Here is a 19,988-nt window from a genome sequence, read left to right as displayed (position 1 = left end):
AGGCTCGGCTTGGTGCGCATGCCAGCCACCATGCTATACCAAATGCCCCTAGCACTCGGTTTGCTCGGGGCATTCCGATGCTAGGGGTATTTTGGTCTTGTTGATTTATTATTTTCGTGACTCGTCTTTTATTATTTTGACTTGACTTCCGACGCTCGGTTTCAACGCTCTAAGCTCGAATTTCCGACGTCTAAATATTTAATACTCAGGCAACGAATTAATTTCTTCCGAATTAATTTGTCGAGTCGGTTCGTATATTTTCTAGGGTTTGACCCAAAGGGTTCAGTCAAGATTAAGCTGTAATATTAATTATACATTAATATTACTGATCGGAAGCGGCCTCCACCCAGGCATTCTAATCACTTGACCTTGCTGAATATATTAGTTGTCTTATAATTCTGAACCCGCTATCAGAATAATACACTTGTTCGAAGGACACCATTTCTTTCACCCATAGGCAACCTAGTGTTGGATACCTTGGACCATAACTACGAATTAATCATGTAACCTCTAAGTCCCCACCAGAGTCGCCACTGTAAGGAGGGTGATCCCATCGTAAGGGGTACTCTCCTTAAATGCCCTTGGCCACTTAAAAGCCTAGGACTTTACACTTGTTAGGGTGTAGTAGGATTTGAATTCCTGATTGTTTGGGGACCTTGAATTAGAATCGATTCTATCATCACGATTTTTTATAAGAAACAAGTAGGAGTCGCCAATGAGTTTTAGGAAAAACTCATAAACCTCGTTCATGCTTTTCTTCCATGTGGAATTCATGGAATAATTAGCACAAATCATAAGTTTACCCATGCCCAAATGTGTCTATAAACCAGAAATGAGTTCGGGAGCGAGGGTACTAAGATAACGTTCCTTTTAGAGGGGAATCGTCATCCTAGCCCTAGTACGGCCTCTACTAGCTCTTCCGTTTTTACAATTTCATCACCAAACAATATATGCAATGCGATACCTAAAACTATGTTAGTTAATTTTATTTACAATCATTAATTCACATAGGAATTACATTGCAAAAGTCGTTATTCTTATTTAATAATATTCGTGAAAGAACAATAAATAAACAAGATTCACCTTGGCTTAAGTGATCAACCAAAAATTATTTAATTCAATTCTAATTTTTTTTTTAACACAAGATACTATGTGGAATTGATTAATTAATTATATTAAAGGTGATCAAACAACACTAATTAATTAATTAAAGTCCTTTTAAACAAGAAAATAAAGGTGATTTAACTAAGTGCTCGGGAATTTACCACTACTTCTCTTTGCTAGATCTCCGTTTAGAACACTTATGGACACCTTCTTGTTGGGGAACCTCCACCGTAGTAACAAATTATCGAAAGGGTGAGTGTTTAGGACAAGAGGGCTAGGTTGCACAAGTTCACCAATTATTTCGCCAGAGTTTTAGGTTAATTTCTGTCTATTGAAGCCTCGGTTTAAGCTCGTATTTATAGGGAATGATTAGGTTTAGGGTTTCGAGCATTCTGCCGCATCAGGTGCCGCGCGCAATAGATGAAGTTACGTGCGGCATCCCATCGCAAGTTATAGAGTTGCGCTGTTACGTGCAACGCAACTTTTTATCTTGCGCGCGGCTTTATGGTAAGATTCGATTTTATATTTTCCGTATAATTTCCGAATAATTACAAATCTTCCGCAGCGTAACTCTGAAAGTTGCGTTGGGTGTCGCACGCAACTGAGATAGTTGCGCGCGGCATCCCAGCGCGACTTTGTGAGATGCGCGCGGCATTTTCTGCGGCAGCACTAAGTTTTGACCTAGGTGCTCCTAAATCCATCATTATTAGGGTTTAAGCACGGGCTTAAGCCTAATTATGATCGGGTTTAGTTAATTGGACCTTTGTTTTGGCTTTTTCTTTAATTTGGGCTAGTCTTTTGTGTTTTGTGGCTTAACCAGTTATCCATAAGTATACTTCACTTTGATCCAACACGAAGATGGCTTTATTTATCGTCATTGCACTTCCCATCGGGACAGGAGACCAAAAGTAGATGTCTACACACTCTACTGTTGTAATATTAGGAGAATGTAAAGATGGCAGTGGGTCGGGCTAACCCGAAGCTATCTTTCCAGTGATATATTATAATATCAATTCCGAGGTATAACGGAAAATATATGAATGAAATATCAAACTCTATCCAAAACTGACACCATCTCACTATTTCGGCCATATCTTTTATTCTACAAAGTATGTTAATCTGATTCCAATTGGGTTAGAGAGTAGACTTCAACAGATTTCCAACGACATATTATATATCTTATCCCGATTTATGGATCAAAATATCTGATAAAAACAAAAACCGCTAAAACTGCTGTCTATCGCGAGAGTTCTATTCCGATTCGAATTCTTATCTTTTCTTGATTCTTCGACCCTCTTCTTTCGTATAAATAGAGGCCATATCTCCCCTTTTTCAATCAAAAATAAGCTTGATCTAGCCTCCCTATTCTTCCATAATACTTCCCTCTAAGAACTCTGAGGAGTCCATACAATACCCGAAGTTCTATATATACTTAAATCAAGGCGTGAAAGGTATAATTAGCCGAGGGTTTGGACCAAATTAACTCTACTTTTATTTAATTTAATTACAATTTTATTTATATTTATTGAAGTTACTAACAATTTATTTATGATGTAGCAATTCAAGGAAACGCAGAAAGTGAGTAATTAATTTAATTACTCTTACTTCCTCCGTTCTATTAATATTGCAACATTGGACTTTTTGCACTATTCATCACTCTTGTTTGACCATAAAATATGAGCTATACGTTAAGCAAAATATAATCAAGTGGGATCTTATTGGATTCGTCTCATAAAATACTTTCACAATATCAACTTTTTATAACTTGTACTCTTACATAATTATAGATATTTAGCATATAAAATGTGTTTTGGGATGCATAATTTCCTCCTTGTTGCAATATTAACAGAACGGAGGAAGTATTATTTTTATATTGCTAGCATCATGATAGGATTATTATATTTGATTTGACTAACAATTTATTGTTGAATTGTTTCCAATATTAATGTTTATTATTTATTATTTATTGATCACCATATTGCATGTTTAAATGGAATATGTAATCGAAAATCACGCCTAATAAGATAATTTGGACTACTGGTTTAGGTTCCTTTTTAATCTTGTTGTTTAATCGAGTGATCACTAATATTTTTGAATTATATATTGAATTAATATTCAACCAATTTAGCATGATAATAGTTTGGAGAAAATTGAATATTTTTTTGTATGCCTTTGAGATCGCAGGAATCACTTTTCATAATAAGAATCAAGTAGGGGTCAATACGGGCGAATGTGACTCCATGACTCACTTCGTACCATCATCCCCGATCCTTCTTTCGTGGTTCCGAACCATATGGAGTTAGTAATCTCATGGATTATGAATGGGGTGTAACATTCACGGGTCAATCATTGTTGCCTTTTGTTGTCCCTTTATCGTGGTTGGCTTTTTATGATCCGTGAATGGTTTACAAGTTCCTTAAAAAACTTGTTGGCGGCTCCCTACTTTCCTTGTCCCTAATCGTTGTCCCTAATCGTATATGTCAATTCTCACTTCCTAAGAGTGCCAAGAATATTCACAACATGCTTTTAACGTAGGCGCACTTCGAATGATCCCTACAATTTGGCGACTCCACTGGGGAGGCTTCTTGGTTATTTATCGATTTGAGTTTTCGGTATTTAATTGAGATGAGTGGATGAGACTTGAAAGATTCTTGAATTGTATTCCTGCGATTGAATTGGAATTGTCACATATGTATATGCATTTTAGCTTACCTATTTTGCCACAATAGTACGTGTTCTACGTATGTGGCTAGCCCGGGGGATTTATGCTCTATCAACCCGAAAACGCTCATGGCAATAAGGGTTCATCCGAGTTTTTAAATCCACCCAAACCATGGAGTCGAGTTCGATTTCATCACGAATTCGCGGAGCCGCCCGTTTGCATATAACCTCAAGGGAGGCTGCCTTGCGAACGCGTCCAAACTCTTAACCATGGTACCCTTTGACACCCAAAATCTTGACCATAGTGGAACATAGATCTTGACTTTAGGTTGAAAACTTCATTGCATCATGCTTGACGATGTGCTTATATTTGCATTTTTTTAATTGACTTTTTTATTTAATTTTTTTTTCTCTTATCAAACCCTTTTTATTTTTTTAGAGTCGAGTCATAGATTTTTTTTTTTTTTGAGTCAACCCGGATTTTTTTTCATGTATACTGCACAAGAGTCAATTTTTTTTTGTCATAGCCGGAGTTCAAGAAAGAGTTACGTATTGTACAACCTATGAATCTGTAGCCCCGGGTTTTATCTTTCATTTGGCCTTGGTTTCGTCCCAATCAGAGTTACAGATCAAAATTTATAACCGATATACTACAGCCTGTCTAGTTTAGGTGTCTTTTTAGCGTCAACTTTCTTTTTTTTTATTTATTTTTTTTATATCTTTTCGTGTCAAGCTAGTCTTAGACAAGTCCTTTAATCCGTGTCAACTCGTGTAATATAGGATTATAGATATTTATTTTTTATATCCATGAGTCCTAACTCTTCTAGAATTCTAGTCCTCTTCTTAGTTTCTTGTGATTTTTTGTGCTAACCTTAACATGTGTTCTTTGTCTTTTATTGTGGTTGATCTTATTTATGACTAAAGATTGCCAATGGACCGTTTTCACCTAGTAAATAGCGTAAACATTAAAATTGGACAAAATTAATCAAGTTAGTTTGTCTTTTAGTCTTTCGTGCTATTTGGTCATTGGGTCCTTTGTTTTTTACAATGTCTTCATGTCTAGCCATGCGATCATACCACGAGTCTTAATAAACTCACCTAATCACACATGTTGAGTCATTGCACACACTTTGTCTCCGAGTCATGCACTATATTGTTTATGATCGTATACTAGGACCATGCATGCATCGTTTTCTGTCGTAGTAAAAATGAGTGGAGTTTTTTTCTCACCTGTTTTTAAATGTCTATTTTTTCCCTTCCTTTTCTATCTTGAGCAATGAGTCAAACGATTAAGTGAATTATTTTATTTTACAGTACTTGGTCAAGGAGCAGGGATAAATTAATACGGTTCGAGTGATTACCGCAACAATCTCTAAGATCTAATAGGCGTTCAAAGAGAACTTTTCCATATCCACATTACTTATCACCTTTCAATGGCCACTAAAGAAGATATTGAGAACATCAACAAATCCATCGAGGCACTGTCTGCCATGATGCAAACCCTTACCACTAGGGTCACTACCATGGAACAAAACAAAGTCACTGTTTCCACCCTTGACAAATTGAAGGAACAAATAAGTAAGATTTCCAAGGATTTCACTTATGTGGAACAGCCTCCCACTCCTTTGGATGTGAAATACAGGCTCCCTGAAAAGTTTTCCACTGCTGATATTCCAAAGTTCAAGCCTACGGACAATCCAATATTCCAATTGAAGGCGTTCACTGCAACTATGGCTCTTAAGGGATTGGACGTAACACTCTTCCCTACGGTGTTCCCTCTCTCCTTAGAACATGCTTGCCAACAATGGTTTATTCCCTAGATGCCAAGCGTACTGCGACTTGGAAAGATGTCACCGGCAGTTTCATGAATCGTTACAAGTGTAACATTCAAACTAAAACTTCTGAACGTGAACTCTCCATTCTCAAACAGAAAGAGAATGAAGGCTTCACTGCTTATCTGAACAGGTGGAGGGAAACGGCTTCACTCTTGGTAGATCCTCCCAAAGAAAGAGAGATGGTTTGTCTCTTTATTCAAAATCTATCTCACAAATATAGGGAACCTCTCAAATTTCTTCCACTGAACACTTTCAAAGCTGTATACGACATCGGCATCAATATCGAGGATGAGCTAATAAAGATTGCTGGTAGTAACAATAATATCACTTGGAAAAACAAGAAGAACGATCATCCTTCTTCTTTGTCCTCTAAGCACGAAAATACTACCAACAATATAAGCCAAGTTGATCTCAATGAAGTGTTAGCTCTCGATGCTCCATTGCCCAAGAAAAAAAGAACTTACACTCCTTTAGGAATGACTTATGATGCGGCCTTTGATCGCCTTTACGGTCAAGGCTTGATCACACCTATTGGGCCATTTTCAGAGCCAAAACCTGAAGAAAGGAGCGCCAAATGGAATCCCAATGCCCATTGCAAGTACCATCAAAGAAGGGGCCACACTACGGAGCAATGTTGGAATTTGAAGGACGTCATTCAAGACTTGGTGGATGCAAACAAACTTCATGTCCCTCCAGGCAGCAAGAATTAATGAACACAAGGCGCACAGCAGATCCTTCGTGCAAGATTTCATGATTTCTTTTTTTTTTTCTTTATCATTCATCTCCATTCCCCCATTCATGTCTAGCATAGGTTTTCCATTTCGAATTTTTATATGTTTCATGTGTTTGGTTCGCCTTTTACATTAAAAAAATGAGCAAATTTCCTTTACATCTCGATCATAGCATTTTTCTTTCACTCGTTCTCAAAAAAAAAAATCAATTACCGAACTAAACACAAGGTACACCAATGACTTGAGGCACCTTTGCAACCCTATCATTCCCTATTAACCGTTCAATCACATTCCATTTCTTTATCAACCATTTTGAGCCTTGTCTAACGTTTGGCCTTCATTTCTTCAACCCACATTCACTTAACCCTAGAATTGGAAGATGTGTAATTGTATAACATTCAAAAAGCAAGTAAAAAAAAGGGGCAACAAAGCAACAATAAAACAATGTATAAATGCAAGTGTTCCAATGTCTTTGATACGAACACATCTCGAATTGCGTCTCTTATCGATTGCTTGGTACCGTGCCTGAGAAACATGAATGATAAGTGAGTGATGGACCGCATGATCTGAGATTGCCTGAATTGATTCAAAAGAATGAAAAAAATGAAAATAAACTTGCAAAATTCAAAATTTTCAAATTCACAATTACACATCTTAGGGATTCTCTCGGGTCTTGAGCCTTGTACCATTTTCTTCTTTAAACCATCAACTTAACCATATTAAAACCCTTGAAAGACCTCTTTGAGGTGTACATACACTTTTTCAAAGTTCGGCTAGAGCTACGTTCGGCCTGATTCCTAATGGATACGTAGGCAACCTCACATCGAGGTGCGGCCACATTCATATTCACATTTATATTCATATCCATGCTTGATTGAGTCAAAGAATAACCAATGCTTACCCCTATTCATCTAGAGCTAGACTTGGGAGCTTGAACCCATATCATTTAGCCTACCCAGCCTAAAGAGTCATCATCTTTGACTCTTCTCACATATATTTCCATCACCATAACCTTTGCAGCTAGCCTTAGTATCACATTCACATACTTCACTCATACATCCATATCCATATCATCCTCCCTTTAAGTACCCTTTATCATGGAATCTTGTTTCAACACTGTGCATGTTTACATCGTCTTCAGGACAACATTCATTAAAAGAAACATTGTATACTTGCTTAGCTTCCTAACCTGGGCAATGTTCATTGTTTCATGCATCGCATAATATGCTGAGAACCATTTATATATCAATGATTTTTAATCATACAAAGCATATCGTCCTTAGCTCCTTGACCTAAGCAACATTCATTATGCAATACTCAATAATCACTTCATCTATATACGTGCTTAGCTTCCAGACCTAAGTGACGTTCAAGATTGTTTCTTTACATCATATATGATGCTTAGCTCCATGACCTAAGTTCATTCATCTATCGTGTCACATGATGTAATTGTCCTTAGCCTCCTAGCTTAAGAACATGCAGCATGCATACAATCCATGCGATTCATTTCATCTTCCTCAAGGAGGAAGTTTAAAACTTCTTCCCTTTTTCATCTTTTTCTTTTGGGAAAGTTCAAAAACTTTTTCAAATTTTTTCTCATTAAGGGAAGTTCAAAAATAAAAGTTCAATTTTCACGTCTTTCTCGGGAGAAAGTCGGTACCCTCCACTCGTCTCATGACAAAAATGACAGAAATTTTTTGCTTTTTGCCTTGTTGATTGCTTGTGTCTGCTCATACATTCAAATCATACTTATACACACACAATCACAAGTCATACACATGTCATGTCGTGTCAAGTCAAAGCTTGGTCAAGTCAGTTGGTCAAGTCAATCATAGTCTATACGAGTCCCTTGGCAAATTTTATTTTGCAGGTCTCAATTACAGCCCACGTTCGAGGACAAGCGGACCATCTACAGCCCACGTCCGGTGACAAGCGGACCATCTACAGCCCACGTTCGGGGACAAGCAGGCCATTTACAACCCACGTTCGGGGACAAGCGAACCAACTACAGCCCGCGCCTGGGGACAATCGAACCACCATCATTTCACGGCGTAAGGTTCTCGATACACAGATACTTGCAATCTCATCATCTGTTGACTTTCCTCAAGCATGGAAAGTATTATCCGGTGGATTTCTTCAAGCATAGAAACCTGCCAAAATCATCTGTCGACTTTCCTCAAGCATGGAAAGTGTCATCCGGTGGATTTCTTCAAGCATAGAAACCTGCCTAAACCATCTGTCGACTTTCCTCAAGCATGGAAAGTATTATTTAGTGGATTTATTCAAGCATAGAAAACCGTCAAATTCATATGTCGACTTTCCTCAAGCATGGAAAGTATCATCCGGTAGATTTCTTCAAGCATAGAAAGCTACCAAACTCATCTGTCGGCTTTCCTTAAGCATGGAAAGCATTACAACAAACGTCATCCGGTGGATTCCTTCAAGCATAGGAAACTACCAAACTCATTTGTCACCGATACACTAGTGTCAGATAAGCATTCTATCCCTTTACTCTTTTATCTGTAGAACTAACATTTTTCTGTAGGTATCGGCGTATATAGGGTGATTTAGGATCACAGAACGTCTTAAACCATTCTCCGTCCCAATCGACTACTTTGACTTTTGTTTTCAAAACTGACGTTTATACAAAATCAGTCAAAGTGGGGGCTTCTGTAGACACCTAAAAATGTTTCCTCAAAACCAAACCCGATGATGAACAACCTTTCACCGCCATTATTGGTTGGATTTAGTATTGAATCTTGGAATGCTTAAATCCATATTTTCATTTCATAAACCAACCCGAATCCTAGCCCATTTCCCCAAACCATAACTTATTTTCCTCTTTTCGTGCCTTTAAACCCAAAATAATTCATTTCGTGTCTTTAAAATCAATCGTTTCGCTTCCTTTTTATAAAAACATTTAGTCCATTTTATTTTGGTCCATAATTTGGGTCCAATGATTTAATAATTGTATGGGTATGGAAAAGATATTTCCAACGATATATTATAAGCCCAAATCTGAGTTTTAACGAATAAGATTAAACTGAGTCCAAACCGAACCTAAGCCCACCTTACCTACGACCCAATGATCATGTGGAGGGTCCAAATTATTTAATCGCATTCCTAAACCAATTAGGATTAATTGGAAGCTTCTACAAGTTTCTAAAATATCTTAATTATCATTTTTGAAAAGATAAGATTAAAGAGTTTGAAATTGAATAAAACTTTTCTTTTTAAAAGTCCTAATTCTATTCGAATTGAAAGACGTTCAAAGATAGACAGATAATATTTTCGTGCCTCATAGTTTTTATCCAAAACTTAAATGGTTGGATAGACCTTGAAATTATCTTTCCAATGATATATTATAATATCAATTCCGAGCTATAACGGAAAAGATATGAATGAAATATCAAACTCTATCCAAAACTGACACCATCTCACTATTTCGGCCATATCTTTTATTCTACAAAATATTTTAATCTGATTCCAATTGGGTTAGAAAGTAGACTTCAACAGATTTCCAACAACATATTATTTATCTTATTCCAATTTATGGATCAAAATATCTGATAAAAACAAAAACCGCTAAAACTGTTGCCTATCGCAAGAGTTTTATTCCGATTCGAATTCTTATCTTTTCTTGATTCTTCGAACCTCTTTTTCCTTATAAATAGAGTTCATATCTCCCCTTTTTCAATCAAAAATAATCTTGATCTAGCCTCCCTATTCTTCCATAATACTTCCCCCTAAGCACTCCAAGGAGTCCATACAATACCCGAAATTCTATACTTAAACCAAGGCGTGAAAGGTATAATTAACTGAGGGTTTGGACCAAATTAACTCTACTTTTATTTAATTTAATTTCAATTTTAATTATATTTATTGAAGTTACTAACAATTTATTTATGATGTAGCAATTCAAGGAAACGCATAAAGTGAGTAATTAATTTAATTACTCTATTTATTTTTATATTGCTAGCATCATGATAGGATTATTATATTTGATTTGACTAAAAATTTATTGTTGAATTGCTTCCAATATTAATGTTTATTCTTTATTATTTATTGATCAACATATTGCATGTTTAAAGGGAACATTTAATTGAAAATCACGCCTAATAAGATAATTTAGACCACCGGTTTAGGTTCCTTTTTAATCTTGTTGTTTAATCGAGTGATCACTAATATTTTTGAATTATATATTGCATTAATATTCAACCAATTTAGCATGATAATAGTTTGGAGTAAATTGAATATTTTTTTGTATGCCTTTGAGATCGCAGGAATCACTTTTTATAATAAGAATCGAGTAGGGGCCAATACGAGCGAATGTGACTCCATGACTCACTTCGTACCATCATCCCCGATCCTCCTTTCGTGGTTCTGAACCATATGGAGTTAGTAATCTCATGGATTATGAATGAGGTGTAACCTTCACGGGTCAATCGTTGTTGCCTATCATTGTTCCTTTATCGTGGTTGCCTTTTTATGATCCGTGAACGGTTTACAAGTTCCTTACAAACTTGTTGGCGGCTCCCTACTTTCCTTGTCCCTAATCGTATATGTCAATTCCCACTTCCTAAGAGTGACAAGCATATTCACAACATGCTTTTAACATAGGCGCACTTCGAATGACGCCTACACATGAATTATAATGTTCATTCGTATAAAATAAATATTCATTTCATGCCGTATGATCATTCTTATAAAATAAATGTTCATTTTCTTTTTAATTAATGGTGTACAAACTTTTGTGTTTGTTCAGCTGTATAAAATGTTCGTTATTATAGTAAAGGATGTTCAATCATATAAAATTAGATGTACAATTTTTTTTTTTGTTTCATAGTCTCTTAATTTTATTTTTATATTATAAATGTTCATTATTAATTAAGCTTTCGCCATGAAAATCGGGATGGAAATCAGGATCTAATTAGGTTGTCGTACACCTGTCAAAAATAAATTCCTAACAAAACCAACTAACAATGTAGTAGGGTAAGTAGGGTCGAATCCACAAGGAGATGGTATTCAATCTAACCTCTAAGAAATTGGAGAAACTAAACTATGTCACGAAATTGGGATAGGGAAGTAGTCTAAATTAAAATAGGAATAAAACAATTGATAAAAAGACCTAGGGTTGTGGTTCACCATGCTTAATGTTCTAAATCTATCAAATATCAATAACAATTCAATCAATCAATTATCTAGAACAATTGCTAAGCCTACGGTCGGGTCTTAACGCTCTCAATTCAACATATGTAGTTCGGTCGCTAACATAATCAGAATTGCTAATTGTAGGTAAGCATCTAAAGGTAAGATATTTCGATTCAAACTTTTATTAACAAAAATTAATCAAAAAATTGATCAGGTTGCAAGATTAACAACAAAACACTATCAATTAGAGAAATCAATAATCAAAATATTAAAAAATACCAATCAAGATTCATAATATAAACATGGATTCCCAAACCCTAGAAATAAACTACTCTAGCATGAAATAAATAATAAAAACTAGAAATAATAAAGAAAGCATAATTAAAAGTAAAGAAATAAAATTACCTCTATAAATTAAAGTAACAAATTCAAGGACAAATCCATGGAGGAATCCATGGAGTTGTCCATGAAAAACTAGGGCTAGAGAGAAACTACAACGAACGTAAAATAAAAGGTATAAAAAGGCATAAGGGAAAAATAATATCCCTTAGATTATTTATAAACTTCCTAAATTCTAATCTAGAAATAAATAAAGAAAATAATTAAGAAAATAAAGATTACATAGGTTCAATTATTATTGGATGATAAAAGATGACGTGGCATAAAACCGCAAGCAAAGTCAACAACACGAGCACCTCATGGGCTGCTTTGGCTCGCCAGAACCTGCGGGCGTAGGCTGGTGGCCGCGGGCTGGCAGTAGCTACGGCTGGTGTCGAGTGGTCGCGGGACAGAGGCGTAGCAACATCCCGTGGGTGGCTGACTGCATTGCTTAGATTCAAACGTCTATAAATTCTGTTCTAGGAAGCTTCTTCAGGCGTGCGACTTATCATTGGAAAGCTCCTCAAGTCTAGTTTCCAACGCAATTTGAATCTCTACAATCCGATTTGTAGAACTCAAGTTATGATCAAAAGAGTGACCAAAGGTCTGTTTTTGCCACTTAGTAAAATATTTGCAAAGAAACACGACACGCCACACTTTTGTATAAAGGTGGGCATGGGTCGTGCCGGCACGAGCCCGCCAGCGGCACGGCGGCCAGGTGTGGGTTGTGGGCCGTGCTGTGAACAATCTTTTTAAAAATAGGCACGAGCACGGCGGGCGGCACGGTCAGTCAGCCCGTGGCACGGTCCGCCGGCACGCCACGCCACGCCACAACAATATATATATTACCCGGTTCAATTTACTCGCAACAAACTTGTTTCTTTCCTTTTTTTAGTATTTTTTGGGTGGTAATTGACCAATATACCCTTACTTTTTTTTAAACAACCTTATTAAATTATGAATTTGATTTTATTATATTAAACCCCAAGCTTAATTAATTAAACCCTCATCCCCTTTAATATTCTCTCTCCTCCTCCAACCCCATTTTCATGCATGGTGGCTTCGTGGTGTAAAGAGCGGCGGGGGTTGCTGATCGACGATGTCGTGGGTTTGATTCGTGGGTCAGGTTTCGTGATTTCAGATCGGCGGGATACGTGGGTTTGATTCGTGTGTCGGGTTTCTTGGGTTTGGTTTCGTGGGTTTGGTGGGTTGGTGCATCGGCGGTGCTGGGTTCGTCGTTGCATATCGGCGGTGCTGGGTTCGTCGTTGCATTTCGGTGGTGCAGGGTTCGTGGTTATTAGCTCGAACGTGTGGTTCTGGGTTTCGAGGTTCATGGGTTCTGGGTTCGTGGGTGCTGGGTTCGTGGGTTGTTGGGTGCGTGAGGTGGTGGTGGGTCGGCGGGTTGTTGGGTTCATGGTGGCGGGTTGGCGGGTTGCTGAGTGCGTGGGGTGGTGGTGGTGCGTCGGCAGTTTGCTGGGTGCGTGGGGTGGTGCGTCGACGGTGTTGGGTTTGGTACTGGGTGGTGGTGTGTGGTTTGGGTGATGCTTGGTGGTGTTGGTGGTGGTGGGTTATTTAATTTAATTAAGGTTGAATTTGTTTTTTCTTTTTTTTTGGGGTTGGATTAATAGTTAAGTATATACCCTTATTTTCCATAATCATGTATTCAATCTTTTGCCTTGGTTTCCGAAAACTTGTACTTTGTTGCAACTAAATTGAACTGGAGGTAGTATATATATTAAAAACCCGGGCGGCACGCTCCCCGACACGGCACAACCCGCCAAACACGGGGCCGTGTCGTGGGCTGGGGTGTGCCAAAAATTGGCACGGCATGGCCCGCCGGAAAGAAGGCCCGACACGAGCCACCCCCAGGCATGGCCCGATGCCCACCTTTACTTTTGTGCGTGTGGCCTGAGCCTGGGCCGCCTTTTTTTTTTTTAGGAAACCCATCAATCGGCTAATTGATTAGATCAATCGAAGCAATTTCTTCAAAGCAAGGGGGAATTACAGCCGTCTTTATTGGGAGAAGCACGATAATGCACGACATGGTCTATCCCGGCCCGACAAAACATGTTAAAATCAATGCAATTTTGCTTGGGCATGCAAGCCCGACACGACCCGACACAATGGCACGTGGGCTTGGGGTGTGCACGGGACAACCTTTTGAAAAAATCGACCCGGCACGACACGAAACTGTTGGAGTGAGCCTAACTAACCCCGAAGCATGTGGCCCTCTCACGAGTCAGTGAGGCACGACCCGACACAACCCGAGCCATATTTAGGAGTAAGTTAAATTTTGTGAACCAAACACCGTGGCCTTAAGAAGCGAAGCAGTCGAGGAAAGCTAGCAAAGCAAGTTAACTTGAAGCTCGAATCTGATTCACCTGAATATCAATCAATTTCGGGAAAAAGAGTTAGTTTATTTGTTATTAGTGCAAAGCATTTTCAGATTTTTCCTTTAATTTTGCTTGATTTGTAACCCTAATTGTTATCGAACAAGGTAGTGTTCTTGTTTTTTGAATTTCTGGGTTGATTGTCACTGTTCGTCTCTCTGATCCTTTCGATTTCAATATTACTTTTTCTAGGTTTTGTTGGTTTTTGCTCAATCTTTTCTAGGTGAATGTCTGGTGATTCATGTTTTGATAATTGCATTTATCTATTTATTGTTGCAATTCTAGTTGTTTTACTCAACTTTTCTGGGTTAATTTGTTTTAGCTCAGTAATTTTTACTGCGTAAAATATATAAGATTCGAATTATGTAGGTTTGGAAGCTCTATTCATTGATTAATTAGGAAGAATACTAGAAAAAAGAGTTGATGTTGCAATCTACATTAAAGATTTCAATTGGGTTTAGTTTAGTTTCTTGTTTGAGTTGATATAATTTGATGGTGGGCAGATTCATCGTGACAAAATTTGATGGTTCAGACTTCAGACTAAATGACTGATAATATAGTACTGGTTGGGACTATATATATTGTTTCGACTCTTGGCCCGGCTTGTGTTACCCTCCTCCATCCTGGATTGTGAATTTGTGAGGATGTTAGTAAACATACAGGCTGAACAGAGCTCGGGTATTGGCTGCATTGCTATAAATCTATTTGCACACACAGAAGTTTATGATCTCAAAAACTCTCTGTTATGAAACAGGAGCTTTTGTGGTGTTTTCGACTTTCTATTACCTTAGTGATTTCGCACATTACCATAGCCTATCGATTTTGCTGTCATGGCTGAGTGAACTTAACAGTTAATCAACCTCCAGAGTTATTCTATTCTAAAACAAGATTTTTTTGCTGATTTTCACCACCATCCTACGTATGCTAAACAGCTAAAGTAATCTTACAAATTCTATCTTAGCTATTTTCATGGCCATTACCAGTCTTCATAGATAACACTACAGGTTCTTTTTCATGCTTAAAGTAAAGTATAGTGATCTCTGATTCTCTGTTAACCTTGTTAGTCTCTTACTTGCTTGGTTTACTTGTTATCATGGTTAATTTACATCTTCCCCTGCACTTTATGACCCGAATGTTTTGAGTGATGTACATTTTCTGCAAACTTGTGATACTGAGGGGTTGAAGCTATCACTTTTCCTTACTTTTTGCTTCTTATATACGAAGTATTATTTGGGGATCTGATCTAAGGGGGACGAGATTTTTGACACATTTTGGGAGAGGTTAAGCTGCGTTTGAAACAAGAGAAGCAACAATTTTGATTCATGCTCAGATATTTAGTATCTTCATTTCTTAATAAATCAATTATATTTCTTTTTGACTGCATAATTGATGGTTATGATTTTGTATGCACAAACTATTGTTTTGTTGTTATTAGTGGTTAGATACCAAATATTGATACTTGAAATTTTCAATTTGCAGGTGTAACTGGCCTTGTTTGAGTGTTAATTTGAAAAAATGGGAAAGGCTAAGGGTGGTGCAATATTTATCAGGCTCGTCTCGTCGGCTGGTACTGGATTCTTCTATGTAACCAAGAAGAACCCTAAGAAGGTTCCAGAGAAGCTCGAGTTCCGTAAATTCGATCCTCGAGTTAATCGCCATGTTTTGTTTACTGAAGCCAAAATGAAATAACGATACTGCATTTTGCTTTTTTATTCTAGATTGATTTCAGAGTTGGTAGTTTTTATTGTGGTTTCTACTTTCTAGTTATAGTTGAACTGTAAAACTATGAATCTATGTTTGGAAGTACAACTTAGCACTTTAGCAGTACGCTGTTGTTTGGAATTCTGGAGTTCAATTTTAGCGAAATCTTAGCATAAGATTATTTTATATTTGTCGTTCTTCAATTGAGTTATCTGCTAGAAGTGATGGAATGTCATTCGTTTTCTTATGTTTTTTCTGATTGTTGCTCACTATTGTAGATACTTAATTTCTGGTAAGGCTTAGAGAGGTTTTTGCTGGAGTCGTAATTACAAAGGATAATGTCATCTCTTATTATTCGCTTTTGGACATTAACTTCAACCTCAGGCTTTGCCAATTGCAGTATAATGCAAGCATTCTTTCCTGAACACAACAATTTGATACATTAGCTCTTCTCGCTAAACTTAAGTTAGGCCTAGTTTTTCTTATATATTGGTGTATTCTGTTTAGTTTTTGGTAACAGAGGTTTTGGTGTGGGAGCTTAATAGCATGCTATGGTAGTCGGTTTAAGAAATTTGGGACCATGAATCCCTACTTCACTTATTTGTGGTAAGATGATGTTGCTCTTCATAAGTAGATATGAAGCTTAGAGTTATCGATTGCTATCCCTTGCGAGGTTAAGTTCAAGCCTTCATAATTTTTGTTGCGTGGCACATGATGGATCCTTCGCAAATATGGCGATTGCTTTCTTTAATCTAAAACTAGACTCCTAGCTCCCAAAAGGGAAAAGACACTTCTTAGGTGACTTTTTCTTTTTTCTAGGATTAGAATTTCCCTTTTTTTTTTTTTGTTTTTTTTTTTTTTGTAAATTTAGTATTTTGTAAGACATTGCACAAAGGTATTTTACAAACTCATGTCCCCTGCAAATAAAATTTTCATAGAAATTAAGAATTAAATTGGAAATCAAAATTACAAACTCTTCTGAGCTCCCTGGCTCCACCTGGTTTTCATAAATAGTGGTTTACAACAAAATCACCAAACCTATATCATCTATCTTAAATTCGTTTAAGTGACAACAATTATAATTGCTAGATGGACGGCAAACTCGATTAATTCACATCTGTTGTGTTACCCATAATTAAATATCTACTGCATACTATATATATTTCATAAATATTTTAGACTGTGTACCTTTCTGATCTAATATAAAAAATATATTCCATAATGGAAAAATTTTGGTGAGTCTTTCACTTGAACAAACAAAGGCTATACAAAAATCCATTCAATATCATCTATTTTAAATTTGTTAAAGTGACAACAATTATAATTTGCAGATAGACAACAAAATCAATTGATACTATATATATTTCATAAAAATTTTAGATCGTGTACCTTTCCGATCTAAAATAAAAATATATTTCATAATAGAAAATTTTTGGTGAGTTTTTCACTTGACCAAATAAAGGCTATACAAAAATCTATTCATGATCATCAGTTCATCACCAATATAAAATGTTGTCCCAAAAAGTTGAATTGAAGACATTTTCCATAAACACTAGCACAATTTTCCTACTCAATCTACCGATGATGTAAACACCCTACCTGCAATATTAACAAGAAAAAGGTCAGGAAAAGAGCAGCACCTATAGTCTAAATCACTCCATGTCTATGTTTACCATAAGAAAACTTGAAGGCAATTTTATGTGCTACATGCCTACATAGCACAACCAGCATAACAATGTTTCCAGCATTACGTACAATTTTGAACAACAATTCAAACGGACAGTTCAATCCATTATTAACATGATCACTGGCTTTTATGGTCGAATCTAACAGGACGATCACACCATTCACACCCAAGGTCTAGAATAGCCTATAGCTCATATGGTACGCGTGTTACCTTACCGCCATTAATTGTTGCCTACCAAATAGGCATAATTGCATAACATGAGAGCATGCAGTAAAAGTTTGCATTGCAGAAGAAATGAAGAATCAATATATATAGAAAGAAGCATGTTCTACCAATATTTACAATTTAGACTTTTAAAGCATGATTTCCAAAGAACTACATATAACATCAGAGCATGCAGCAAAAGTTAGAATTTCAGAAAAATCAGTAATATAAAAGAAATATATCATACCTAAATATATATTTTAGAGCATGCCTTCCAAGGAATTGCAAGAGCTTCTTAATCTGTACCAGAATCTTGCCCACTTCCCCTTATAATATAAACCTGCATTTACAAAACCAGACATTTCATCAGAAGTTTTGTTATATAATGAACAAAGGATTAAGTTGTGCAAATTTTAGGTTCACCTTTAAAACTGAGCTACTGATCACTTGAAAAATAACAGCATCCCCATCAACAAGTTCATGAGACTCAGCAAAACCTTTCCAGCCTCCACTAAGACCGCGCTTTCGAGCCAGATAAACCACTGGATACTCTTCATTTTCTTCATCTACCAATGTCACCATTCCATCATTTGTAGGTAGGCTCCTCCGGCAAAAGTCAGTTGGGAGACCCTGCAGTATACGGCAGTTTCATATTATTGAAAACAGCATTTTAATAATTCAACACATTACACACATATCTACACTTGTAAGGTTGTGACACAAACAAGTGACTCAACATAAGCTGGGATAATGTACACTACCACATATGTCCGAAAATAATAGTCACATATGCTGATTACTCGTATAAGTTTAGTAGGCAATGAGTTACTGAGTGTAAGACTAAATTTCCTTGAATTACATTTCTTGAAAAGTAAATTAACCAAATCTAAGAAAATACAGTCAAATACATTTGAACATAAGTTTAAAATGGTTTACTCGGTAAAATCATGTCATATCTTTAAATATGAGTGGTCTATACAATATGATCGATAACTAATTTCAACAATTGAAACTTGTCGCAAAGTCAAAACGTGTCAACCAAAAACAAAACATGATGGACTAATAATTGAGAAAGAGGAAAAAAAAAGTTACCAGCCAAAAACCACCAGTGACATGAGAAGGAAGCATGGGCCTAACAAGAGTAGGAAACCCCTCTTCTTCCAGCTTAGCATTCAGCTTCTCTGCTTCTTCAATTGCATATTCTCTCACATCATCACTTGCTATTACTCGGTTCGTAAAATCTCTTGCTTTCACCACACCATAACTCCTACATACATTGACAATTAATTACCCCGTACAAAAATGTAAACTTTTTTTTATATTTTATGTTTAATAATAAGTACATCAAATTTCATTGAAAAATTACATTAATGAAGTAATGAACTCACTTTCTAGGTGAAAAAAATCTAGGTAATGAAATTTCAGCATAAACAGGGGCAGGATTACTTGCAACTCGAGCAGATCGTCTCACTTCAACTGTTTGTTTATCAATTATTCGAGGCTTACCAACCTTCTTCATCTGCCCATTTCAATTTAAAAAAAAAAAAAAATCCAAAAAAACAAATATAAGTAATTCAACCTCTAAATAACGCATAAACAAAACCCCAGGCCAGGGTTTAATGGTAGTAATTCAAATTACACTATTAACGTGACAGTTAATGGTAATACCGGAGACGACTTGGGGGAGAGATTTTTGAAAGCTTGAGAGAGATGAATGAGATTGAGATCTTCCAAGCGTTTCTTGTTCTCTTCCACCCTCTTTTGGCGACGCTCTTCATATGACGTTTTTCCAATCCCCATTTTTTTTTTTCTTCTTACAAATTACAATGGTATATTTTTATTAGGGTTGTAAGAGAGAAGAGAGAAAATAGAGAAATAGAAGGGTGTGTATATATATATTTGAAAGGAGAGAGAATTTGCGAATTTGAAAAATGTGAGGAGTCGACCGTTTGAATGGCAGTGTTTAGTGAACTGGGAAGTTGAGTCACTGTAGTTGAGATTGTGGGTTGTGACACGATTGTTGATGCAGAGTTTAATTTTCTGATGACAGGAAAACGTTCGGGTTTTCTTGGAATTTGGGCTGTTTTGCCTTCAATTAGTGAGTTACTATAGTTCAGATGTGGCAACCCGGTTCAGCCCAATTGGT

The 19,988-nt window shown here is 36.7% G+C and overlaps 1 protein-coding gene across 1 annotated transcript; it reads right to left on the bottom strand.

The window, feature by feature from the left end:
• Positions 1-17,308: 17,308 nt before the first annotated feature.
• LOC145637900 (B3 domain-containing protein At5g42700-like) lies at positions 17,309-19,749 on the bottom strand. The gene is made up of 6 exons (XM_081688902.1): positions 19,511-19,749; positions 19,231-19,361; positions 18,935-19,109; positions 18,266-18,472; positions 18,090-18,182; positions 17,309-17,550 (listed from the first exon to the last, which is right to left on the bottom strand). Exons 1-5 carry the CDS (start codon positions 19,640-19,642, stop codon positions 18,138-18,140), a joined length of 690 nt encoding a protein of 229 aa, XP_081545028.1. The 5' UTR covers positions 19,643-19,749; the 3' UTR covers positions 17,309-17,550; positions 18,090-18,137.
• Positions 19,750-19,988: the final 239 nt, after the last annotated feature.

This window comes from Chenopodium album, chromosome 7 (assembly GCF_948465745.1).
Source record: "Chenopodium album chromosome 7, dcCheAlbu1.1, whole genome shotgun sequence".
Classification (NCBI taxonomy): Eukaryota; Viridiplantae; Streptophyta; class Magnoliopsida; order Caryophyllales; family Amaranthaceae; genus Chenopodium; species Chenopodium album.
Note: the sequence above shows the minus strand (reverse complement) of the source record. Positions and strands in the feature narration are given on the sequence as shown.

Bases quoted from the DNA above. Each gene is read 5' to 3' on its own strand.
- LOC145637900 (XM_081688902.1), bottom strand. From the start codon at position 19,642: ATGGGGATTGGAAAAACGTCATATGAAGAGCGTCGCCAAAAGAGGGTG. The intron at 18,473-18,934 runs GTAACTTTTTTT...CGTATACTGCAG, and splicing joins TCACTGGTGGTTTTTGGCTG to GGTCTCCCAACTGACTTTTG. The intron at 18,183-18,265 runs GTGAACCTAAAA...TTGTAAATGCAG, and splicing joins TCAGTAGCTCAGTTTTAAAG to GTTTATATTATAAGGGGAAG.